General features: G+C 45.9%; 2 protein-coding genes across 2 annotated transcripts; both read right to left on the reverse strand.

Annotated features, from left to right (window-relative positions):
- Positions 1–2,531: 2,531 nt before the first annotated feature.
- LOC306833791 (protein-tyrosine kinase 6-like) lies at positions 2,532–10,552 on the reverse strand. The gene is made up of 8 exons (XM_079359326.1): positions 9,888–10,552; positions 7,210–7,331; positions 6,393–6,556; positions 6,083–6,248; positions 3,483–3,644; positions 3,164–3,345; positions 2,924–3,077; positions 2,532–2,819 (listed from the first exon to the last, which is right to left on the reverse strand). Exons 1-8 carry the CDS (start codon positions 10,334–10,336, stop codon positions 2,629–2,631), a joined length of 1,590 nt encoding a protein of 529 aa, XP_079215452.1. The 5' UTR covers positions 10,337–10,552; the 3' UTR covers positions 2,532–2,628.
- Positions 10,553–13,277: 2,725 nt separating this feature from the next.
- Positions 13,278–26,020, reverse strand: LOC306834264 (tyrosine-protein kinase Srms-like; the record flags this gene model as incomplete). The annotated part of the gene is given in 9 exon segments (XM_079360097.1): positions 13,278–15,044; positions 15,252–15,408; positions 15,828–16,009; positions 17,633–17,791; positions 18,134–18,281; positions 21,989–22,155; positions 25,589–25,667; positions 25,669–25,712; positions 25,978–26,020. Coding segments are annotated over 9 exon segments (1,179 nt in total). The 3' UTR covers positions 13,278–14,844.
- Between the last annotated feature and the right edge of the window lie 905 nt (positions 26,021–26,925).

The following is a 26,925-nucleotide window of genomic DNA, read 5'->3' on the forward strand; positions in this document are numbered from 1 at the left end:
TGTGTATAGAGGTGAATTCAGAGCAGGATAAAAAAAAGGGGGAGGGAGGAGGAGACGTCTCTGAGACATGTCGAGTCCTGCACTCTGGATTCCTTTAAAACCTATATTTCCACCAAGCAGTCCGATATGGATCAGTAAAGCCTGATCCTGTTTGTGTTTCCACAGCTAACCGTGCCATATTTGGTAGCTGCTGTTAGCTGCTACGTAGCAGCATATGGCTAACAGCGACCCCGCCTTGGTATTTAAACACGGCAGGGTCGTGTTCGTCTTTCAATGCTGCTCTCGTACGGGACCAATCACCCAAAGAGTAGGACGGTACGGGTCGCTTATTTTAGGATCTCTACCGGATGTAGTCGATGGAAACGCCACAACGTGGCGAACCGAACTGAGACGCTTTATGGAAACGGGGATTCGAGCACATTCGATTAAACGGCTGTTCCTGCTGTTGTAGTCCTCGAGATCAAGACCGGTATCAGGACCACTTTTTAAAGGACTCGTCTCGGAGTTTAAACATTATTTTACTCGGTCAGAAGGAAACTGCTTCTTTAACTTAAATTCATTTGGTCTTGACTTAGTCTCAAGCACTAAACGTCTTGGAGGTCTTGTCTCGGGGCGCTCCGGTCTCGGGTCTTGAGGCTTAGAGGATGTTGGAGGATCAAGCTGAGTGCTCATCCCTTCATGTACAGATTGTGACGTCTCAGTTTGTGGAGTCAGGCTGACAGGAAGGATAAGGAACACACCTTTATTTGTTTGGCTCACGTATGTATGTGTGCGTGTGTGTGTGCGTGTGTGTGTGTGTGTGTGTGCGTGTTCTCTGAATGTGGCTCTGCTGCCTTGCCAGCTCTCAGTCAGGGTGAGCGGGTTCAGCCGCTTGTGAACCCGGGCCTCCGTGAACCGCAGAAAAACACGGGTTTGGCAGCAGTCCCAGCTCCCCGCGCTGAATGTGGGACAGTCTCTGTGTGTTGAAGAAAACGTTCTTATGCTGCCTTTAAAATTGTGCTAGTTTGAAACTCACCAACCCTGCTTTAAGCCCCGCCTCCCTTTGACCAGCTCTCTGGAAGCCCCCAATATTCAAATCCATCAACTTCCTACTTTACACATTTGTCATCCATAATCCAGGACTGGGGGGGGGGGGGGTGACATACTGCAGGGGGCCGAGGTCGTGGTTGAAGCGTGGCCCCATAAAAAACGTACCTACAGGTCCTCCACTAAATGAACCTGTTCGATGGCGAGCGACGGCGGCGACCTCGCCTCGACCTACTTGGGAGGAACGCTTCGACAGTTTAGGGGGATCAGATGTTGGGATCCAGTCGAGGTCAGCGGGTCCTCCTGGGACTAATCTGAGGGTCTGACTCTATTTTTGATCGTCCTCCATTCATGATGCTGAACCGGTTAAACCAAGCGAGGTGACTCTGCAGGACGGGAGGATATGGAGTCACACACACACACACACACACACACACACGCATGCATATATTAAGTTGCATTCCCCAGTCTGTCCTGGCTGTGACCCAGAGGAACTCACTGACTGACACACTTTCAGCTCCAGCTTTTTTTTTAATTTTTAATTTGAGGTATTCATCAGTTGAAGGGTTTCATTTGGTTTCATTTGGTGCATGTTTGTAGCTTCTGAAAATGCTGCATCATCACTGACGCAGAGAGCTGCTCGTGAAGACAGCACGTTTATTTAAAAAAAAAAAAAAGTTTACATCGACACTAAACATTTAAAGAGACACACTTTTGTTTAAATCTAACATTTGATTGGTAGATATATATTTACTGTTAATCAGGAGTTCCTCTGTTACAAAAGAAAAAGAATAATCCTTCTCATTTACTGAGACTCTGCTGCCCCCTGCTGGTCAAACGTAGATACTGCATACATTGCACATTCAATCAAAACTTTTGGAGCATCTGAGGGATTTTCATCCTCAAATTTTCTTCCGCTTATCCGAGGTCGGATCTCAGCGGCAGCAGGTGTCTCCAGCTCCTCATGTGGGATCCCGAGGCGTTCCCAGACCAGATCAGATATACAGTATAATCCCTCCAGCGAACTTTGGGGTCATTTGCGTCGTGATCAGACCGGACCACCTCGACTGGCTCAGTGCTAAGGGACCCTGAGTCCATCCTCCTGTCGGTCTCACGGTCCAGCCCACCTTCACTTTGTGTTGTGTAGTGATTAAATCAAGCTGTGGCGTTCAATTCAAACACTCAATCTAACTTTTATTTAACGAGGGGAAGAAACTGCGAACCAAAAAAAAAAAACGTGCATTATTAAACATTTAATGACACAAACAACTCATTTAAACAGCATTTTTTTTCCAAAATCATCCACAAACTCATCAGAGATTAACATCCACTGCCAGACTGACGCGTCCGCCTCATTGGCTGTTTGTCTGCACGCGCCGCGGCGTCCGTAACCGCTGATATCAGACCACAAAATCCGCCATTAATCTGCCAGAACGCGAGAAGATACCGTGTTTCAGATTCGGTAGATTAGTGAAACAGTAGTGATGACGTGCACCAGGCAGTTTGCAGATTTGGACGTTGTAAACACAATCAGAGTCTTTGTTCCGGGTGCTTCTGTCTCTGCTGCCCCCCTGTGGTGACGAGTCTGTACTGCAGGTAGTCCTACGTTTGTAACTCCAACTCGTACGAGCTGCTGTCCAGCTGGACTTTGAGGGTCTTGAAGTCCGGCCTGTCGTCGGGTTCGGTGCTCCAACACTTCAGCATGATCTGATACAGGAAGTTGGGACATTTGGGCGGAGCCGGCATCCTGTACCCAGAAATCACCCGCTCGTACACTTCCTGGTTGTTATAGACTGAATGTAAAAAAAAAAAAAAAAATGAAGTGAGAGAGAAAAGACAGAAGAGGTGAGGGAAGGTTAAAGGTGGAGGAGTCTTGAGCACACAGAAGTCCACTGACCTGGATAAGGAACGCCTCCGTACGTGGCGATCTCCCAGAGCAGGACGCCAAAAGACCAGACGTCGGATTTGTTGGAGAACTTTCCGTGGCTGATGGCCTCAGGAGCGCTCCACTTGTAGGGAATCTTTTTATCTTCCGTGATGTAAAATGGCTCCTGGATGGAAATAAACAAAAGCGTCTCCGTCTTTAAAAAAACAAAACGGTTCACGGAGTTCAACAAAGACGCCGCTTCGCTCCTACCTTGATCACGCGGGCCAGTCCGAAGTCCGCCACCTTACAGATGTTGTCTTCTCCCACCAGGACGTTTCGAGCCGCTAAATCTCTGTGGATGCTGTTCTTCTCCTCCAGGTAGGACATCCCATCAGCCACCTGGGCGCTCATGTCGATGAGGCACGCAATGTCTTGATCCCGACCTTCTGAACCTGAGAGAGAGAGAACAAAGAGTCAGACCACGAGAAGGTCACAACACCAAGACCCAGGACGAGCAGCGAGCAGAACTTTCCCGACCCTGCGACCTGTTCTGTCACAAAAACATCCCGGGAGGAAGTCGGAGGTTTACCTCGGAGGAAGTTGAGCAAGCTGCCTTTCTCCATCAGCTCGGTGATGATGTAGAACGGCGTGGAGGCCGTGCACACGGCGAACAGAGAGATGAGGTGGCGATGGCGGAGACACTTCAGGATCTCGACTTCACGCTGAAACTCCCGATTGTTCAACTCTGAGTCTAGAGAGAGCGAGCGAGCGAGAGAGTGAGAGAGAGAGAGAGGGGGAGAGAGAGACAGAGAGAGAGAGAGAGAGAGAGAGAGGGGGAGAGAGAGAGAGGGAGAAAGAGAGGAAGAGAGAGAGAGAGAGACAGAGAGAGAGAGAGAGGTTGAGAGAGAGAGAGGGGGAGAGAGAGAAAGAGAGAGAGGGAGAGAGACAGAGAGAGAGAGAGAGAGAGAGAGAGAGAGGGGGGGGGGAGAGAGAGAGAGAGAGACAGAGAGAGAGAGAGAGGGGGGAGAGAGAGAGAGAGAGACAGAGAGAGAGAGAGAGGGGGGGAGAGAGAGAGAGAGAGAGAAAGAGAGAGAGGGGGAGAGAGAGAGAGGGAGAGAGAGAGAGAGAAAGAGGAAGAGAGAGAGAGGGGGAAAGAGAGAGAGAGAGACAGAGAGAGAAAGAGGAAGAGAGAGAGAGGGGGAGAGAGAGAGAGAGAGACAGAGAGAGAAAGAGGAAGAGAGAGAGAGGGGGAGAGACAGAGAGAGAGAGGAAGAGAGAGAGAGAGAGAGAGTGAGAGAGAGAATTTAAAATCTTGCAGCTTCTCCTGGAAACTTCTGGAGTTTTTCACTGTTAGAGGTTAAAGCGTCTGTCGGAGGTTGGCGGGTTCTTAATGAAGCAGGTTGTGTAAATCCCTGAAGAACTTCCTGCAACATGTTTGGATATTAAGGAAGTTAAAGATGAACTCGAGGTCCTTCCTGTTGTTTCACTCTGCTGTGTTTTTAGCTTCTCGTGGGAGTCGTAGCAACATTTTAGTTGCGTGCAATTTTTTTAAATTCTGTCGTTTAATAAAAATCATTTTAACATGTACAATTAATAATGTTTTTTGAAACAATAAAAAAAAAACAAAAAACATCAGCATATAGATGCAAACAGTGTCTGAGCTTCTCTGTATATGATACAGAGTTGAAGGAACACACATCATTAGAGATCGTTGGCTCTGGTCTGAATCATGGACCCGTTTCTTACATTGTTACATCATTTCCTTAGAGTTTGCTCTGTGTTCACACGGGCGCCTTTTACAATCCGCCGACCACAATGTGTGGTGAGAAAGGAAAGCTCTCTGATTGGTCGGAATTTCTTGTGTTAAAATCCCCAAATATGTAAACAAAGACTCATCGACTCCTGATTGGCTGATTGGCTTCTTCAAATACCCTTAACAGTTTCTCAATGGACCGACGACTCGACGGGTTTACCCATAATGCACTGCGCAGCTGGCTACAGTAGCTGGTTTACTCTTAAAGAGTGCAGCGCTCCCTGAAGTCGGGTCGTATCGAGGTCAGGTCACATTAGAGCCCGATCGATTAATCGCCCACGTCGATAACGTCGGCCGATATTGAAGTATCCAGAGATTATCGTGCTGTTTAATCGCAGATATGCAGCGATGTCACCAGCAGGGGGCGCTGTATGGAGTGTTTGATAACTTCATTTGAGGATCAACAAAATAAACGTGTTCGTCTTTATCAACCATTGATACAGATCAAACACATTTATCAGCCAGTATATCAGGAAGATCAGTCAGGTACAGGTCCACGTCGTACATGTTCCAGAGTCCGAGGAAAAACTGACTTTTCAAAACGGACTCAGCACGTCCTGAACGTGAACGAGCTTTGAACTGTGATAACAGTAAAACAAACAAACAGAAGACTTCCTGCTTGGAAGAGAGTTTTATTATCGGCTGACTCACCTGACGCTCTACCTTCAGTACGTACAGAACCCTGCAGCGTTTACCCGACATGGAAGAATATCCACGACAACACGAGAAGGCCGATTGTTAAAGAGTTAACCCTTTGACGCCTGTTGTCGTGAATTTGCATCAAACTGCTTCCTCTCCAAATGCAGCCAAAATAGCGTCTGTGTTCCTCCACTGCCGGTTGATGCACTTTCAATACAAACATAGGAACCTTTAGCATTAGCATTAGTTTGTCATAGGACCAGTCGGAGAGACGGAACAACATCCGTTTGATGTATGTGCTATTTTTATGCTATTTTCAAATAAACGTTCTCAACTTCATTTAGCATCGACTTGAAAGCAGAAACAAAAAAAGTTTTAATACTTGGAAACAAACTCAGGCATCAAGGGGTTAAACAATCCGACTGTGTCGCTTCAATTCCAAACATAACAACACAGCTCGACGTGCCAGATATGTATGTCAACATCAGAGGTGTATCCGTGATTATGAAAAGGGAACACATCTTTAGCCACACCCACTTTCACTGAGACATCGTCTTTAATGGGTCACAAACAAACACGTCTGAGTCGGGCTTTTTAAGATTCAGCAGCATTTGGGAAATGAAAGGTCAGACTGAGTGCTGCTGCAGCGCGCTCACGTCAGAAAGATGATTAATCAGCTCCGCCAACGAGATGTGGAAACAGGAGAATCAATAAAAAATGATTTTAAAAGGATTTACCACTCTTGAGGATCTTGACGGCGACCTGAATGAGGTTTTTCCAGCGTCCTCTGTAAACGTCCGAGAAATATCCGCTGCCGAGCTCCTCCTCCAGAGTGAACTCCTCTTTAGGAAGCTCCCAATCGTCGGCCGTGAAATGATTTAAATCTTGAGTCTGAGGCTTTTTCTGATGGAGGATAACACACACACACACACACACACACACACACACACAGTCACTTTTTTTGTTTTTTTTTACCGTGGGCAGAATAATAAGAGGAACAAAGAAAGAAAGAAGCAGAGATACAGAAACAGACTCCGCCTGTCTTACCCTCTTGCAGGGGTTTCCCAGTTTGCACGTGCCGGTCACGTGATGCGTGGAGTAAAACGCCACCAGGTCGATCAGAGAGCTGAAGCTGTGGTTGTTGTCGAGGTGAAATTTACCCTGGTTTGTTTTGAGGATCTTAAAATGCCTCACGCGATTACTGGACCTCACTGCAGAGAGACGCACAAACAAACAGAGTCAGACAGAAGCAAAGATCCTGCACTCAGCTGCTGCCTCCCGTTACAGGTCACATGTTAAACAAAACACACTTTACTGTTCCTCTAACTCCAACATGTCTGTCTACAAACCCCCCAAGGATGAGAAAAGTCCGTCCTCTCCGTCTTCTGCCTGCTCAAACAGGCCGTTTTTGGAGATGTTCCCTTCATGACATCACAAAGGGCAGTAGCCCCTCCTCCAGGTGGGTGACACTCCCACAGCTAGGTGTTTGTTCTGCCCTCTGAGTCTGCCTTCTCACCGTAAACAATAGTACATGGAGCCAGAAAGCAGCGAGTACACCCGAGCCCTTCCAGAGAGGGGGCGTGGCCAGACACAGCTCATTTACATATTTAAAGCTACAGACACAGAAACAGCCTGTTCTGAGCAGGGCTGAAATAGAGGGGTTTATAGACATGATCAAATACAGGATGTGTCGCATGAGGTGACTTCTCCTGATTATATCCTGCTTTGTTCTCACATCAGATCACTCAGACTTCCTCTGCACTCTTTTTAAGCCGGAGTAAAAATCCCCTAACCTACTGCCACCACGCTCCCCTCACACCCTCGTCTTCAACTTCCCTCCACGCTCCTCTCCTTCTCGTCTCACCTGAAAGGACGTATCCGACGTTTTCCTTCTCACTCTCTCGGATCAGGAACGCTCCCTCCTCGTTATCTGGAGCCATCAGGTGACTCTGGGCCTCGAAGCGGTTCATGGTGTCGAAATACCATCTGTGTCGAGACAGAAGTGAAAGAAATGAAAGAAATAACAAGGAAGTGCTATCATGGTTTCGACTGTAATAATATTTAGATCTGGAGTGATCAGCTCCTACTCAGGACTGTTTTTCCCCTCACGCACTTCACAAAAACAAGTCTATAGGTTTCATTAAATGAGTCCAAACTCTCAGTAATACAAAAAAAAAAAACATAATGGAGAAACTTGCTCTTACAATCCTGATAGTTTTTACTCTGGTCAGACATTTTGTTCTGATGGCTGAAAGCTAAAACCTTTAAAATCATCGTTTGAGCAGCTGAGCTATTACAGCTGATCATGTGATGACATATTTTTGTAGGCCAAACCAGGAAGTAGCTTCACTATGGGTTTTGGATCATTGCAGAAAATAATCTCTGTGTCAAACACACGTTTCTGATGTGTAGCTGTTTAGTTCAGCTGGATAATCTTTACAGATAAACATCATTTATATGAAGTTTGAAGAGTCAATGCAGCCCAGAGAAGTAAAAAGCTAACGTTATGCTACAAGCTAACTACGGACTGTTATGCTTCATCGAGCTAATCAGCGGTTTTGACAAGCTAGCTAAACGTTAGCTTAATAAGTTGTTTATTAGCCTAATATTGACAAGAGCTTTGAAAAACATGACTAGAGGCTGTAAGGAGGATTAGTGAGAGAGTTCGCGGCATGATGATGTTTAACGTCTCCATGACAACCACTGTAGTCTCATTTAGCTACTTGTTAGCAACCGCTGTTTTAAGTACAGATAAAAACTTTAGAATTCACAAGTGGGGGTCTTAGCGCACGTAGTTTATCTCATCTAACAAAACCTGTCAACATCTCTTCAGCTCGTGTTAACCACAGACCTTATTTCAGGCGTCTAAACACAAACGCATTCAGAAAACCCACATTCACTTTTAGAGTTTATTTAGCACTTATATTCTAAGACCTCCTTTACTGGAAACAGTTCATTGAAAACAGCGTCCTGACCCGACACCCTGAGATGGTTCCTGCCACACCTCTTGGATTCATAATTCCTCTCATACAATGATTTAGTTGCATGTCAAATATGTGGATGGTTCAGTTGCAGATGTTTCCGTCTGGTTCTATGGAGGACTAACAGAGTGTCTGTGTTGAACAGGTGTTCATTATCATTCGAATATTTGCAGCAGAGACTAAACGCAAGCTTAAACTATAATTATAAGGCGACGTTTCGAGAAAGGTCAGAAACACTGTTTGTTGTGTTTTTTTGTGTCTCAACAGAGCAGTGATGCAAACTGGGACAAAGAAAGAATGACGGTCGGCTTCACCACTTCTGTTTTTTTGCCCGTTTGTTGCTTCAGCAGAATGGGAAGTGTGTAACGTTCAGTTCTTCCAACATGTCAACAGGTGCTGAGTGCTGTCATCAATCACAGAGTCCCATTGTGTGCAGCGTTATCGTTTAATGTCCACTTTAAACAGTTCAGGTGAGACGAGCTGAACTGAGACGAGAGGTGATGAATTGGTGCTGCACATGACGAGGACACATGAGATTGAGTGACAGGAGGATTTTTTTTTTTTTTACTGCTTGTTATCTTATAATGCAGCTCAGACTTCATTATCAGTGACGCTCAGCTCATCTCACGCTGTCTTTTTTTTTTTTATCAGCAGCACGTGTTGACAGCAGGAACTCTGCAGGTTGATTTACAGGTTATGGGACGGGGCGTCACCAGCTTGAGACAGAACAGTAAAACACTGTGCAGTAAATCCTCTGGGCTGGTGATGACACTCTTTAAACAACAACAGCAGCAGCAGCAGCAGCAGCTCACACTTGTGCACATTTTTGCAATGACAGCGAGGAAACCTCCCTGAAAGGCATCTCGAGCATTATTCCTGTTAAAAACAATGAAGAGGGGATTTTCTGTCAGCACGATGCTGATTGGAGGAGGAGCCCATGATTCATGTTTACCTCACCCCGAAGAATCTCCACTGCTGTTGATCCTCAGTAAAGATGTTTGTACTTTTACACTATATCTCTGGATAAGTAGAAATACAGAATCACTTTTTTTGATATAATGGATATTAGTCTTCCGTGATTTGGACTATAGATCCTTTGTCTGTCATTTTGTCTTCCTGTCATTGTTCCCTTAATCCACAATGCTTCCTGGTTCTGCTTTTTTCTGCACTGCAAATGCATTCTGCAAAGTTTATTGCACATTATAACCTCATAGATTTCCATAAAAAATGTAAATGTTCTTCACTCGTTTGCCTTGACAGATCTTTTAACATGATGTGTGAACTCAACCCCTCAGGTGACAAGACTGTCTAAGATTTGTTATTGAAGAGAAGTTTTCTGATTTGGCTTTAAGCATCCTGTGCTGGTTTTGTGACTTCAGTAGTTCTCTGAATGTGATAACAAACAGCAGAACTATTGTCAGATCTTTCTTTGGTTCTTAATCAGACTCAGTAAACGCGCTGCAGACCTGCACAAGAAGTTTTCAGTGAAGCGCAAATAAAAAGGAGATCAAACCACTGCAATGACAGATAAGAGGAGAAGAGGAACAAATCCAGCACTCACGGTTGTATCTGCAGGGTCTCAGCTCGGGTCAAGTAGTTTTGGGGCACGATCCCAGTGTCCAGCACGCGCCCGTTCTTGTCGATCCTGCGCGCGGTCCACCAGTCTCCGGTCCGGTTTATCACGCTGAACAGATCCCCCTCCTCAAACGACAGCTCTTCGACGTGCCGGGCTTCAAATGACCACAGAGCTGTGTAGATGGAGCCGCTCTCCTGCTGTGACACCGACGGAAGAACCTGGACCGGAGCCGGGGATCTGTCCACATCGCACCCTCCTCCTCCTTCTTCACCCCCACTCACTCCTCCTCGTGCACCCCCACTCCCTCCTCCCCCTCCTCGTGCCCCCCCACTCCCTCCTCCTCCTACTCCACTGCCTCCATCCTTCTTGTCGCTAAAAATCCGGTCCCACAGAGTCTCCAGACATGGACACGCTCTCCGCAGACACTCACCCATAGATGACCATGAACGGCTCCTCTGAGGGCTGCGTTTGCGCGCGCGCGCGCGTCAACAGAGACAGCCAGTCCCACCTGTCGGACAGGTGGAGGACAAGGAGCGGCGAGGATTCTCGGTATGTGTTCAGGGTTTGTATTGTTCACAGTTTCTCTGCTACAGTAAAGACTGACACGGACTTCCTCCTGACAGCCACTAATGACAGATATGTAAGCCCCGCCTCCGATGGCACGCGCACTCATAAAAGTCAAACTTTGCACTTTGTTTCTAAAATAAACTATTGACTACGACTGATGACCTTTAGATAAGCCACTGAGACTATATCCGTACTGTGGCATTTCTTCATCTACTGAAGCAGAAAAGACAGAAGTACACTCTCCTACGTCTAAATTAAATGTTACAGAGAGGTTTGTCGTTTTGAAGGGAGCTACATACTGAGACCTGTTCATTGTTGCTTTATTTTAAACACCCTGCTTTAAATCAGATATGTTTTGATTTGCACATTTTGATAGTTGCTGTAAAGTTTTAAAAGAAATGAGCTGGAAAAACTGGACTTTCAGAGGACTTGAGACAGGCTGGCTCTTCCTCTTTAAACACTGGCTAAACACTGAAGCTTCATCCTATGTTGCTTTCATCATTTCTGCCAAACACTTTTTTTGTGAACTAAGCCCCAAGCTGCAAAACTTTCCCAACTATATGCCTGTGTTCGATGGGTTAGCTGTGTACCAACACGATGTGTTTTGCCAGATGTGCCGATTTAAGAACTTTTAAAGCGTCTTAACGCAGTTGTGCAGGAAGAAAACATATTTGTGATTGAATTGATTGGAGGTCTTGTTGTGCAGGAAATCAGTTCCAGTGAATTCTATAATCAGATATTTGTGAAATGAGACACTGAGAGATACTCCGCTCCTCTTTCACGAGGTTATTGTCTCGCCCTGTCATCACGCCTTCTTCCCCTCCTCCAGATGACACAGAGAGTATTTAATTTCTCCTGAGCTCTTGGTCATCTTAATTCCTCCAATACCACGGCTGAGAACAATTCCATTGTAACTATTTAGGCGGAAATAAACAAAGGAATAATGACGCTCCTGGAATTCATAGCATACCAGGTGTATTATTCAGTTATTAGCTCAGTTAGCTCGCCAAGATTGCTAAGCTGGCAGGGTGACAATGAGTCACATCGCTTCGGGGATTTACCTAAAAGTCCCTCAAGGTCTTTGCTCAATAATCAAAATCCAAAGGCCGCTGACAGGAAGTTGTACCGCACAGTGAGCGTGTACTTCTGCTGGCGATGAGCCCACGAGGAGGAGTTTTTATACAAGCTACAATGAACCACACTGACTCCACATTAAACCCCTCCCCCTTTTTTTGTCGTCCAAATATAATCCATTCTGGCTCTAAAAAAAAGAACCATGAGGCATCGCTGCAGATTGAGTTCCTTTACTTCATTTCCTCTCCCACACAGGTAGGTGGCAAACAAGCGGTCCACTTGTGCTAATGTGCTAAATTATCAGCTTTGTCAAGTACAACTAATATAATATTCTCAGGTAGCTTGCATGCTTGGGCGTGTGCTTCCAGTTTGAATGTTGTGTATATAAGCTGCAACAAACTCGACCTTTGAACCCGTCCCTGGCCTCTGAGACACCACGACGGGGATGATTTAAACCGAAACCATGCGTCCCTGCAGACTCATTAAGGACTACACAATGCTGACGCTGTGTTGACGTTATGTAAGAGCACAGAAAAAAACAATTCATAAAATACTTTATTCTTTGCATCACTGTTGCCTGATACAACATGGAGCTCAATCGTGATCGTGAGTTGGTGTTTATGGCTAAAAACTTCCTGATCTTGGCTTTGCCTGGTGTACACGTCATGCATAAAAGACAAACAGTTGCATTGTTCTCAAAATTTGCATTGCATTGAAACAAAGTCGTACAATTGGGTGGTGCAGAAATCCCCCCCCCCCCCCCGAGCCCTAGAAAGTTTCTCGTTTATGGCTGATTCAGCGTGCAGGTCTCTTTGCCCGTTGATCTTTGTAGTTCTCTTCAATCCACCTATCGGAGTGGTGTGTGTGTGTGATGTAAACATAGGCACTGTCGTTGTTACTGGACATTAATGTGGACCTTTCAAACAGGTTTAATAACTTAAGGCCTGTACATGTGGCTCTATGGTCCACTCAAGCACTGGATCCGCCCCCTCCCCCCCCGAAAAAAAGATAAATCACAGCCGGTTTAAAAACAGTCCTCGGACACTAAACACTCGTCTACAGAAGTTTAAGACATGTAACACTTAAAAGTCCTGTAACAGAAGAAGAGCTTAAACAGACCTATGATGTGCTCAGACCAAAACAAAAACACGTCTGTGCTGCTAAACTCAAGTAAGAAACGGCTGCTCGAGTCTCATGAATATACTCGCCTTGAACAGCCAATCAAAGTCTGTGTCGGCTCTCAGTCGTCCAGGTAAATCCACAGCTTGATTCCAAAGGTGACTAATCGAAGATCTGGAAGACGTTTCACCTCTCCTCTGAAAGGCTTCTTCCAGTCCAGGTGACTTTGGATCAAGCTTTGAAGCTAATGGGAGAAACACTAAAAAGTCTGGCCAATAACTGGAATCAAGAAACCTGAACTTTCTTTTTCTTCTTCTTTACACTAACAAACAATTCTCATTTTGTCTGAACACATCATGACCTGAGTGCAGTGTGTAACCACGCTAGGGGCCCAGAGATGACAGAAAGGCTGGATATGTGGAAATGCAAGAATTCAACTTCAACCATATGTTGATGAGTGTTTTTCCATTAAAATGGCGTCAACTTCGTGTAGATGTCGTCACAATTTTTTTACCCAACATAAAAGGATTTTCCTCTTTGACTTTTCGACCCAGCCGGACTGAGTTTAACTTCCTCCTTTCTGAGCTCCATTCTGCTACACTGCCTCCGTCATTCCTGACATGCTAAGTTCATGCTAACGGATGGTAAAAACAAACATGCGTAGAAGATGCAAACCATCCGAGTTCCTTCTTCTCCTCTCCGTTTAATAAGAAACATTTTCCAACCAGCAGCTCTTCTCGTCCTTTTAATGTAATTCGATTAAATGGTTCCAATTCGGCTACTAAATTAGCTTTTTTTCAGGGGAGTTTTATCTCGAGCCTGACGGATTTATCGGCCAGTCAATAATATCTGTCGATGTTTGCATTTCATGCGACTATCGGCTAAAATTTATCGGCCGATATAACCAGGTTTATTTTGAGTTAGCCTATTATTAATTTTATAATATTGAATTTAATTTTGTTATTCTGGCCGTGAAGGCTTTTGAGTAACAAAAAAAAAAAAGTTTTTTGTGTAATTTTAATTTTGAGTGTTTGATAACTGCATTTGAGGAATCAACACAATAAATGCTTAAATCTACATCTGTCCATCTCTAAAGATTAAAGACAGACCTTTAAAAGATATCGGCCGATATATCGGGATCTGGATTTTCTCTCCTTAATATGAGTATCCGTATCGGCCCTGATAATCCACATCAGTCAGACATTTTTCTCAGTAGTTGTGACTTGGGAAATTGGTGTATTTACATTTTGAGTCCTTGCAAGCTGTGCATTGATTGTTGGGTGATTATTATTTAAACTGAGGGTAGAGCTATGCTAGCTGCTTCCAGTCTTAATGCTAAGCTAGGCTAATCATCACCTGGCTCGAGGGTGTCACCACAGCAGCGTCAGAATTCACAACTTTTAAATCCCTTCGTGAAAGTGCAAAGAAATCCCCAAATGTCCAACTCATTCTTCACGCCTATTTCACCAGCGTGTTAAATGTAAAGTAGAATTATTATTGGTATTAAATACAGGCGGTTGATTGGTCAGTATGGAACAAGATAGAGCGCTTCAAAACAAGATGTTTGTGCTCGATCACCAAATACAACCTTATGATTAATAATAAGATAAAGACCGACGTGTTGGATGAAGCTCCGGGGGCCGCTAGCGTGGCTAACAACCTAGCAAGCATTAAATTATTGCACAATACCTCAGACAGGCTCTGCAGTCAGACGACAGCTGATTAATTAAAGTCCTGACTGCAACTTCATAACATTACAAAGTGTGCATCCACAGACATGGCACATACAGGAGTAATAAAATAGTATTTATAAAACACAAAAAGGGTACAAAATTAAAAAGAGTCGGTTCTGTGAATGTGCCAAAAGGGGTCAAAGTGTTTTTTTAGGTAGAAGTGTATGTACACACCTTTTCTCAGGCTAACTCCTTTTGTCACTTGAGCGTCCACGTTTCTTTCTTTCAATAATGACAAATCGTTTATTCCTCGTTTCCTTTCTGCTGCTCAGATTGGGCGAACAGCCTCTCCGTTTTTGAACACGCCACTCCTCCGTGGTTAGAAGTTCAGATACCCTGTCGTCGGGGAGGATTGCATAAAAGACGAGAACGACGTCTTCACGTTTGAAGTCCGTCCTCGTTGACCGTTTAAAAAAAAAAAAAAAAAAAAAACAGGTCTCCGTGTTTCTCTACACCTCTATAGTCTTAAAATATATCCGGGCGTAAATGCTGTCCAGCTGGCTGTGCAGGGCGTGGAAGGACGGTCTCTTCGAGGGCTCGGCCGCCCAGCAGTCCATCATGATCCGGTAAATATTCTGAGGACATCGAGTCGGGCAGGGGAGTCGAAACCCTGACGATAGAAGATCCAACACTTCTTTGTTGCTTTTTCCTGAAATAGAGGGGACATAAAATCAGGAGGAGTTTTCTTTTTGCGTTGCAGGAAGGAGATGAATCCGGAGTTCACGCCGCGCAGAGATCAGGAAATCATCAGCTCAACTCCAAACTTCGACTCCCACTCGGACTAAATCGCCTCTAAGCAGACGAGCCGGAGGAGCTGAAATCTTTTCATAAAACAGAGAAGAAATGAACACTTTACCTTCATAAGGCATCTTTCCTCGTGACATCATTTCGTAGAGCAGGACGCCAAACGACCACACGTCTGATTTGACAGAAAAACGCTGGTAGATCGCCGCTTCAGGAGCCGTCCACCTCACCGGGATCTTAGTGTTTCGACTCGCTGTATAAACACTGTCCTGCAGAGAGAGACACAGAGTTTATATCAAACTACACACACACATCGTGTTCAGACGACTGTGTCGACTTATTTCTTGGTAATTCATTTTAAAAATGTTGCAGGATTTTTAAACACATTTTCGTGACAATGAGTCGAGCGGAGGGCGTCCTCATTCATCCACAGTCATTACGATTGTCTCTTATTTGATTTCATAATGAGGTCATGGAATCAGAAAGAGACGGGGGGGGTTTTTTAAAGGCCAGGTCCCGAGCGGCCTCGGAGGCTCAGCATGAATAAAAGATGGTGTTTTGAGTGCTGCAGGATTATAGTGTACAGATGGAACGAGCGCTGCAGTTCATGCATTAAGTAAACATGAGTTCTACATGTATAAAAGAACACACACACACACACACACACACACACACACAGCCTGCTTGCCTTGATGATCCGAGCCAATCCGAAGTCGGCCACCTTGCAGACCAGATCCTCTCCCACCAGGATGTTCCTGGCAGCCAGGTCTCTGTGGACGATGTTTCTGTCCTCCAGGTACGCCATGCCCTCCGCCACCTGACTGCCCATGTAGATCAGATGAGCTGAGGTCAGCACCTGGCCCTCAGCAGCTACACACACACACACACACACACACACACACACACACACACAGACACAGACAGTGTAAGCCGAGCAGGATGGATTTTTATGTTGTAAGCAGGTTTTATCTGATAACTGAGCTCCTGTATCAGCCAGGTTCCTACATCTACAAAAGTCCATCCATCATCTGCACTGCTTTCTCCCCACTCAGGGAGACCGGGGGGGGGGGTGGGGGGGGGTGAGAGCGGGGTTCCCCCTGGACCTGGACTAACTCATTTTTGAATTTTAAACCAAAAGTTGTGTGTCTGACAGCTCGACTCAGACTGGCGATAAAGCTGTTATATTTACGCAGAGCGAGTCACTAAGGGGTTAAATTGTTAACCATGAATTATGATCTCGACCTGCTTTGCTTCCTTCTGCACATCTGACATCCAACAAAAAGACTCTGACCGGAGTTATATCTCACGTCCTTTGTGGAAACGAGGCATTTCACTGAAGTACAAAGATTTACTGAAACCATGCAGCTAATTCTGCCCAGAAGGCAGATAAGACACACACACACACACACACACACACACACACACACACACACACACACACACACACACACACACACACACACACACACACACACACACACACACACACACACACACACACACACACACACACACACACACACACACACACACACACACACACACACACACACACACACACAGTGAAAGCCCCTCACACTCTAAGACGCTGTGATTAAAGCCTTTTGTCGAACGTCAGAACTATATTTCTGCTGGCACAGATTATAATTCCATTTGCTTTGGAGAGATTTAACGTTTCTTGACCTAAATACGTTTTCACACGGTTTCTCAAAAAAAAAAAAAAATCTGAAGTAAAGACGGCAATTATCAAACCCATAAAAGCTAAATTAACTTCCTGATTTAAACCTCTTTGCATTTTCAAAGCCACAGTAGAGTCTCCTGTTTTAGGAAATGATCCAAAAAGAGGAATCAATTTAATATTTCATGAATTTTTATTTTTTGGTTTCTGCAGCTGCATTAATTTAAAAGATAAGATCTGACTTATTAAAGGTGACACGTTTCTCTACAAACCCCCCAAAGATAAGAAAAGTCCATCCTCTCCGTCTTCTGCCTGCTCCACTTTTCAGGAAATGTGTGCTCAAACAGGCCGTTTGGAGATGTTCCCTTCATGACATCACAAAGGGCAGTAGCCCCTCCCCCAGGTGGGTGACACTCCCACAGCTAGGTGTTTGTTCTGCCCTCTGAGTCTGCCTTCTCACCGTAAACAATAGGACATGGAGCCAGAAAGCAGCGAGTACACCCGAGCCCTTCCAGAGAGGGGGCGTGGCCAGACACAGCTCATTTACATATTTAAAGCTACAGACACAGAAACAGCCTGTTCTGAGCAGGGCTGAAATAGAGGGGTTTATAGACATGATCAAATACAGGTGGATTTACAACAACACACTTCACACACATGATGAAGAGGAGGTTAAAATGTGACCTTTAACCCTCGAGGTGACATAGTAGGTAAGATCAAATACAAATAGAAAAGACAAAAAATCAGAGTCGTGGACACCTGGGACATACAGGAGGTCTGGAGTTACATCTCCACATGTGTGTTTTGTGACTCACAGGCGAGGTAGGACTTGAGGCTTCCTTTGCTCATGAGCTCGGTCACGATGTAGACCGGCTCCCCTCTGGAGCACATGGCCAACAGCTGGATCAGCTTCGGGTGATGGAGGCTCTTCAACGCCTGAACCTCCTTCACGAACTCGTCCTGCTTCGTGTCCTCTGCGGGAGGGAGGGGGGAGAGAGAGAGAGAGAGAGAGAGAGAGACTGAAGGTGAATTTAACAACTCAGCACTTCACAACTCTCCGTCTTTCATTCTGGCAGAACTTTTCTAAGCGGCTTTTCTTTCCCTATCTCTCTCTTTAAATCAAGGTCATCATCGAGGAAAAGAAACGATCCTGAGTAGGCAGAGGGGGAACTATTCAGACAAGGGACTACATTTAATGTGGATTTTAATCTTTGTGGATGCACAAGAGACGTCTACAAATACGAGCACACTTCTTGAATTACCCAAACTATTGATTTTCTGTGATTCAAACATAAACGGGTCCATTTCATGCCTACCTTGTTTGAGCGTCTTGATGGCCACTTTCTTGTTCTCGGTGGTCCACAGAGCCTCCCACACCTCTCCAAAGTGTCCCTCTCCCAGCTTCTTGTGCAGTCTGAACTCTTCTCTCGGTCTCTCCCACGGCTCCATGTCGAAGAGCTCCCTCTGCACAGAGAGCACAGCGTTCCTATTCAGTCCGTTTTTTTTTGTCTACACCTTCCAACTAAGTCGCTTCTTTACAAATCAAAATCAATCACAAAGTGTTTGTTGTTGTTCTTTCCTCTCGGGGAGGGGGGGATGCGGACGGATCGTTCTCTGGATGGCGAAGCATTGGACAGGTCGCTGGTGTTAACGAGTGAAAGGATGAAGACTGCCACGTGTGTTCAAAAACCTTTATTTTCAGAATAAAATCACAAGCTACTAAACATTTTGTTCTGCTGATCAAGTGAAGCAAATGAAATGATCACATGCTGAGTAATACATTAAATAACAAAAAGCAATGAGACAGAACAAAGCAAAATCTTTTAGGGGTTAATAAAAAAGTATCCAGAATTTCCTTCATTCAACTCTTTGAATTATGCAAAATACACTCCTGCACTAACATGCGTCTCTAGTCTGTTTATAAACCCCTAATGATGAGAGAAGTCTCCGTCTTCTTCCTGCTCCACTTTTCAGAAAATGTGAGCTCAAACAGGCCGTTTTTGGAGATTTTCCCTTCATGACATCACAAAGGGCAGTAGCCCCTCCCCCAGGTGGGTGACACTCCCACAGCTAGGTGTTTGTTCTGCCCTCTGAGTCTGCCTTCTCACCGTAAACAATAGGACATGGAGCCAGAAAGCAGCGAGTACACCCGAGCCCTTCCAGAGAGGGGGCGTGGTCAGACACAGCTCATTTACATATTTAAAGCGACAGACACAGAAACAGCCTGTTCTGTGTCCGTCTGTTTTGAGTTCGGTTTGCGGTAGGTGAAAATGCAGTCCGGACCAAACTAGAGATGTGAAGCCTACAGCAGTGAATTGGTTGTCTGTCTTTGTTGACTCCATGTCTCCCCCTCTTGTCCCCGGGTCCACCTCGCTCTTCACACCGACTTCACGTTTCTGACGATGGCGTGATCAGAGTTTGACTCTGAGCTGGTGGAAGAAAATTTGCCTTCATCTCTATCTTCATCTCTATCTGATTTAAATTGAAAGATGTTTTTGTTTCCTGCATATTTGTCCATTTAAAATCTCTCTAATTGAAACGTTTCCCTCCATCAACAAAGATACTCGATGTAATCTCACTAATGGCTTTTAATGTGACAAATGGACCCACTCGGTGCTTGTACACAGTCGATGAGGCGCTTTATGAGGCGCTCAAACATCAGGATTAATCTGCTCCTATTGTAGAAGCTAAAGGCTCGTCCTTGGGATAACAACCCACGCTCCATCCGTTTTTATTGGCCGCGTCTGTTGGCTGTTTGCTGTCTAAATCACAATCGATAAAAAGAGATTGAAGGGGTCGTTAGAGACTCCTTTTTTTCACGGGTACAACATCAAACCGATCAGGCTGAAAGATCTAAACGTGTTATTCTCTAAAAGCAGATTCAGTCTTTGTGAAAGTGAAGCAGCTGAAGTAGAGTCTGAGAAAACAACACTTCATTCACGGGTTAATTAAAGGAAACTTATAGTTCATTCATTTCATTATATTTTATACTTTAGAGCATTGACATCTAAAAAACAATAATCTTACTTTCGAATGAAAATCTGGTTTTGAGGGATTTTATCAGATATTTGGCTAATCTGGGAATACATTTCTTAATGTTTTCACCAATGTATTTATGAAGGTGCCTTGCTGCTATGGACCCAGAGAAAAAGAGAGAGAGAGTGGTCGAGTGAGAGGCGTGTCCATCTCTGCAGAAACTACTCAGATAAGGTTGTGACATAATGTTAATCTGCATCGTCGTCTCATGTTTAGCAGCTTTACCGGAGTGCAGAAAGTCGTCTAAACAAAGTTATGTCTCAGGCTGTTTCTGCGTCTGTCGCTTTAAATATGTAAATGAGCTGTGTCTGACCACGCCCCCTCTCTGGAAGGGCTCGGGTGTACTCGCTGCTTTCTGGCTCCATGTCCTATTGTTTACAGTGAGAAGGCAGACTCAGAGGGCAGAACAAACACCTAGCTGTGGGAGTGTCACCCACCTGGGGGAGGGGCTACTGCCCTTTGTGATGTCATGAAGGGAACATCTCCAAACGGCCTGTTTGAGCACACATTTTCTGAACAGTGGAGCAGGCAGAAGACGGAGAGGATGGACTTGTCTCATCATTGGGGGGTTTGTAGACAGACTCGAGGGTCTTTAGATGTTAAAAAGTACTTTGTCTTGACACAACACTTGTTAGGATTCGTCATTACACAAATAAAGATTGATTGAAATGCTAAAGACACACATTCAAAATAATCAACATAAGCTCATGAAATATAAAAATGAAGGAAATGATGAGGGACAAAAAAAGAGCTTTAAATAGAAGCTAGTTAAGAGAGACTGATTCTGCATCTACGAGTGGAGTTGTGTGTGTTTATCTATTTTTGGACATGAGAGCAGGTGCTTAGTGTGTTTCTGCCTCAGTGTGTCGGCGGCCTCAGACTCACAGCCTCCTCTGGAAGGGAAGAGAGAAGAGGGGATCACTGATCGGCCTCTGATCCAGGACTGGAACTACACTTTATCTTCTTACACACCTTTTATTCATGAAGGAAGAACCTCAAACTGAAGCATTTCTCACTGTTTTCATCCTCAAACCGCCCGTCTGTAAATGTAACGTGACTCTCTGAGGAGCGTGACGAGCGTGTGTGTGTGTGTGTGTGTGTGTGTGTGTGTGTGTGTGTGTGTGTGTGTGTGTAGCTGTTTTAAATAGCTGCTTTCTTCTTCTGCAGGAAATGATAGTTTGGATCCGAGCGTGGTCGTCTCCCGCCGGGCTCCGTCTGATGAGCCATGAATAAAGAACGATTTGCTGAGGGTTTAATTTAAGCCGAGCTGCAGAGATACAGACCCTGCATGTAATTACAGCACCGACGCCTGAATCTTTCCCTCTCTTTTTTTTTTTTGTCTAAAACCGTTCCAAATATTGTACTCTGTGCTTAATCACGCTCCAAATATGTTTGCCTCTTGGTGTTAATTATGCATATAAGACGGAGCGCTCATTACGGTCCTGCTGCAGAGCAACAATAAGAGAGATGGATTCAGAATCTGCTGCACTTTGTTTCATGTTTCTGCTGCAGAGAAGAAAAGGAGGATTTCAAACGTCAGCTTCGGCCTGGAAGTATGAGCGAGAGTTTCCCGCCATTTTCTTTCCAATGTAAAATCAAAAAGTTAGCAGAAGCGCAAAATCTCTCTCAAGAACTTTCTGTTCGTCTCTTACTTTTTGGTATTTTTAGCTCCTCCATTTTAAAAAAGACATCTTCGTCCACGTGAAAACGTAAAACACACCTGGATCTCACAGATGCATCGTTACGTCCTCGTTGCGTCTCCATCTTCCTCGTCCATGTCTACGTGAGCGCGAGGAGTGAAAATAGAAACGGGGGGCGTCACGGTGAAATGTTGCGTCTTGATCTTTTAACTTTTCTTCGTCCTTTAAAACTTCAGTCTGTCTGGTGTCTCGGATGTTAACGTAATTTCCAGCCTCTTTACTAGACGCCTCTCACACCCCCTAGTGGTGAGATGAATATTGCATCTCGCGAACACACCGTTGGGGTCACTGACGGAGGACAACCTGAACAGCGACTCCGAGTTCCCTCGCCATCGTTCATGCATCATCTCAGTCGAGGTCCTCTCAAGAATAGAAGTAAAAAAACAAGATGTTTTTTTTTTTGGGGGGGGGGGGGGGGAGGGGGGAGGGGCTTACCTGCTGGGCGCATGGCTCCTCCAGCAGCACCCCGAGGCTGCGTGGGTTCTTCTGATAGTACGAGATCAGCTCTCCCAGCGTGCCGAAGGAGACCTTATCGGACACAAAGTACGCCCCGATGGAGGAGCGCTGGATCCTGAAGTGGTAAACCTTCGCCTCGTTACGAGCTGGAAGAGGGAGGAGCATCGTTAAAATCAGCCACAGATCCACGTCAGCTCAGGTCATGTTCACGTCTCATTACTTCTTTCAGACATCGTGAAGATTCATGTGTTTACAAAGATTCCTGTCGTTGCTTTTTGTGCAGAAACAAAGAAAAGAACAGAGAAGAGACACAAAGGAAACATCTGATAAAGACAACGTCGTCCTCCGTCTGCACTGATGAAGACAACGTCGTCCTCAGTCTGCACTGATGAAGACAACGTCGTCCTCAGTCTGCACTGATGAAGCTCATTTGCACATCAAAGTTTCACACTTGACTTTAAAAAAGAACGACTTCTCAGCTTCGTGTGTTTCTGATGTGAAGAGCTGCAGACAGATGTGGAAACAGCTGCCGGCTCATTTCACACTCGACGAGCGTCATTCTGCAAAATCACCTGAAAACATTTCCTTCCAATTAGCGCTCTAATTAAGACTTCCTGTCTCTCTCTCTCTCTCTCTCTCATACTGCACTCTTACCCAGCATGCACCTGCAGGCTCTGACTGGGCGGGGTTTAAGATCTGATCGCTCCTGTGAGCTTTACTTCACTAGAAATATGAAAAGACATCTGACTCAAATGAACCCCCAACAACGCTTCCTCAACCAGGAGTTCCTCGACATCCCTTCAGTATTTTCTCAAGCAAAACGAGCGAATCAAATTCAATCCTAGAGCTATGTCCCGCCTTCTGTCTTGTGATTGGTTCTCTCCTGTTTCAGTTGGAAACGTCCACAAACACTTCATTCACCTGGTGTTAGACACGTCCGAGACTCCGAGCTGGCGGACGCTCGTGACCCGCCTGCTCGGGTCAGAAGAAGAGGTCATCGAGTCATATTCATCATCAACACGCAGGTCAACAAAGATACTTTATATTTATGCACATCAACGTTTTACTCAAATATAAAAAGGAGGCACTTCTTCTTCTTCTTCTCCTTCGTAGTGTTTACGCTGTTCAGACTTCCTGAACTGAAAGGACGTGAACACACGAAGGAACGAAGGACGACGTCTCCCCAGAACCGACCGAGGAGCACCTGAATGCATCACCACTCTCAGAGTCCCGTTTCAGACATGCCGACTGTCGTCCTCGGAGACAAACTGAGACCAGCAGGAGCCTTTGACGCTGAGAGCATCAAACTGTTTGTAATGGAGCCGAGCTGCCTTCACACTGCTGTGTGCACACAGAGTACTGATGATGCATATTTCAGCAGCGGCAGCTCGGTGAAAACCAAAACGTCTAACTGCAGCATTTCCCCCCCCCTGGAGACCTCAGGGACCTTGGAAGGAGAGGAGGGGGGGGGGGGGGGGGGGGGGGCGAAAGATGCAGACGTAGAAGATGGTGAAGCCAGAGGACGAAAAGACGAGAAGAGGGGAGAGAGAGAGAGAGAGAGAGAGAGAGAGAGGGGATTGGCTGGCTCGTGAATGTGGGTTACTACACTGAAGACGACGCTCGGAGCGTCCTGTTTACAAGACACTTTGATCAGGAGCCCAAGTCCGACACAGCTGAAGCTCCAGACAAACACCAAACAATCCCACACGACCCAAAAACCAAATATGTGAACAAAATGAAAAATGCAACTCGTCTGAAAGCTGCAGCAGCGATCAGACACAAAGAAGCTGCACAGAATGGGATCATGTGTGTGTGTGTGTGTGTGTGTGTGTGTGTGTGTGTGTGTATCCAACCTAATACACACTTTACAGTGAGGAACATCACAGATGATGCATCTGATTAATCTCACAGACGAATCGATTCATCAGCAGCAGAATCCAGGCGGCGGAGCGGCTCGGTCCCGCTCCACACTCTGATCATGAAAACAACCTTCACAACAACTAAGCTGTGTCACTAAGGAGGGAAAGAGATCAGAAACACTTCACCGTCCTGGAGGGGAAATGTGATGCATACACAAATATGTCCGACCAACAAATCCCCTGAGAGAGTCAGCGAGACACACGGATCAACTCACGGTAAGAAAACGATTATAAGTTTCTCCATCAAAGCACAAAACAATCCAGCTCAGCCTCCAGGTTTCAGCCCGAGCGATTTCACGCCACGTCCGATCAAATCTGCAGATATTAGCATCATCGAGTGACGCTCGATTTAAATCACATTGTATCTGAGCTTCTGAGAGTTACAGCAGCAGATCTCTGTCACCAGCAGGGGGCGCTGTATGGATCATAACAAGCACCATCGTTTTTTTATCTGCATCTGCGAAGAACATTTTATTTAAGAAATATATCGGTATCCGATGTTTTTCTCTCCTCAATATCGATATTGGTTATCAGTCGGGCTCTGCTGAAACCTGCCGATCAGTCGGCGCTGATTCTTTTTACACGAGCAGAGCTGAGCGCTCGTTAACAGCTCATTGTTCAGGTGATGTTTTCTATTGGTTTGAAGTCGGGCCGACTGATAGGATACAAAAAAAATGAGATACTGATACATTGGCTGATATCTTTCTTAGATCTGTGGAGGCAGAGACAGATAAACACGCGTGGAAAAGATTTATAATGACGACAAGATGGTCACTCGACTGGAAAATATGAGCACAGAACTCAGCCGAGCAAAAACGTCCAGCTTCAATGTCCTAAAGAGAGAGAGAGAGAGAGAGGAGAGGAGAGAGAGAGAGAGAGAGAGAGAGAGAGAGAGAGAGAGAGAGAGAGAGAGACTCTAATTCTTCACTTCATCAGACGTCATTGCACCATCAACCTCCAACATGGCCGCCGCCCGAGGGCGGGCGTGTCACCTCCTGCCCTCTAACAGAACGGAGCTGAGAGAGGCAGAGGGGGGGGGAGAAAATCGAAGGCGAGGAGATTGAAGCTGACAGTAGCTGGAGACCTTAAGGGGGCCGGAGGGAGGAGGAGGAGGAAGAAGAGGAGGAGGAGAGAGGGAGAAGAGGAGGAGGAGGAGGAAGAAGAGGAGGAGGATGGAGGAAGAAGAGGAGGAGGAGGAGGAGGAGAGAGAGGGAGAAGAGGAGGAGGAGGAGGAGAGGAGGGAGAAGAGGAGAGAGGGAGGAGGCAGGAGGAGGGAGAAGAGGATGAGGAGGAGGGAGGAGGAGGAGAGAGGGAGAGAGGAGGGAGGAGAGAGGAGGAGAAGAGGAGGAGGGGAGGAGGAGAGAGGGAGAAGAAGGAGGAGGAGGAGGAGGAAGAAGAGGAGGAGGAAGAAGAGGAGGAGGAAGAAGAAAAGGAGGAGGAGGAGAGAGAGGGAGAAACCCTGCAGAATGTAACCGTGTGAGCTTCACTGCCTTTTTGTTTCGTAGGATTCGCCACCTTTCCGTGTTTCTTTTTCTCTCCGCTCCATTTGAGTCACGAGCGACAACAAAGTGGGACACAGAAGAAGGCGGAGCGAGAGGCCTGCAGTGGAGCTGTGTGTGTGTGTGTGTGTGTGTGTGTGTGAGGAGGCTGGTGATCTTACCTGAGATAGTGTACTCGTCACTGTGACTCTCACTGATGCGAACGAGGAAGGAGCCATCTTTGTTTTGGGACGCCAGCAAGCAGCTTCTCAGCTTTCACCCTGTTTATGTTCCCATAAGTACCACCTGCACCGAGGACGAGCGAGAGAGAGAGAGAGAGTTAACTGTCATCATCAATCATAATTCATCTCCTGAGCATTTTCACAATCAATAGATCGTTTGTGTTTTAAATATTGTAAATAAAAGTTTAAAATCTGAATCGCCCAAAGTGACGCATTTACAATCACTTATTGACGACACAGATCTGTAAACAATCGCAGCTCCTGCAGCGACACGTCCGTGTGTCCCAGGTTGCTCCCTCTGCTTCTTCACTGGCGTGTGTGAATGTCACCCCCGTCAGATGAGATCAGCAGAGCCGGCCCCGCCCTCGCCATCCTGTCGCCTTGTAAAGTTCAACGACCTGACGATCTCTCGGTTTGCAATGTTTACATGCTGGTCCCCTTTCGCCTCTCGGTTGCCAAGAGGCGGGGAAACATTGCCATGGGCAACGGCAAGCTCAGCCAATCAGCTCGACGCTGTGACACTCTGTGATCGACCATTTCTGGAAACAAGGTCGATATCAGACAAACTGGTTCCTCCGACACGACCGTAAAACTCGTGGTCAGTCTACCCTGTGATGGTTATGACATCACGGCTGATAATCAGATAGAGATGAGAGAGAGAGGAGAGAGAGGGAGATGAGAGAGAGATTCCAGTTTCACGAACTGGTTCGCTCAGTTTAGCGGCATGTTGTTGAATCACCTCCTTCAAAAGGTTTTTTTTATTTACCTGATTAAAGGTCAAAGGTCAAGAAACAGCAGCAGGGGGCGTGTCCCTTTTTGAACAGGAGTTGTCGAGTGGTGTGTTTGCAGAATATGACCCCGCGTTGACTCGACAGTATCGGGGCGGGCGTGTCCGGTTTCAGTGACAGTAACAACAAACAGTCGACTCTGAACAAACTGCTCCAGGATATTAGAACAGACTCCACGCTGCAGGGGACACGGTGATGGTAGAGGCTGCTGCAGAGTCCATCAGTATGAACTCATCCATTCACACACTGATGGTAGAGGCTGCTGCAGAGTCCATCAGTATGAACTCATCCATTCACACACTGATGGTAGAGGCTGCTGCAGAGTCCATCAGTATTAACTCATCCATTCATACACATTCACACACTGATGGTAGAGGCTGCTGCAGAGTAAAGAGTCCATCATTAGGAGTGACTCTGTGTTAAGTGTCTTGCCCAAGGACACATCGGTCATGTGGCTGCAGGAGCTGGGGATCGAACCCGTGACCTTCC

This window comes from Symphodus melops (genome assembly GCF_947650265.1).
Source record: "Symphodus melops genome assembly, chromosome: 13".
In the NCBI taxonomy this organism is placed as follows: Eukaryota; Metazoa; Chordata; class Actinopteri; order Labriformes; family Labridae; genus Symphodus; species Symphodus melops.

Coding starts and splice junctions, on each gene's coding strand:
- LOC306833791 (XM_079359326.1), bottom strand. CDS start 10,336: ATGGGTGAGTGTCTGCGGAGAGCGTGTCCATGTCTGGAGACTCTGTGG. Junction 6,249..6,392: donor TGGGAAACCCCTGCAAGAGG/GTAAGACAGGCG, acceptor ATCCTCCATCAG/AAAAAGCCTCAGACTCAAGA. Junction 2,820..2,923: donor CGGAGGCGTTCCTTATCCAG/GTCAGTGGACTT, acceptor TTTTACATTCAG/TCTATAACAACCAGGAAGTG.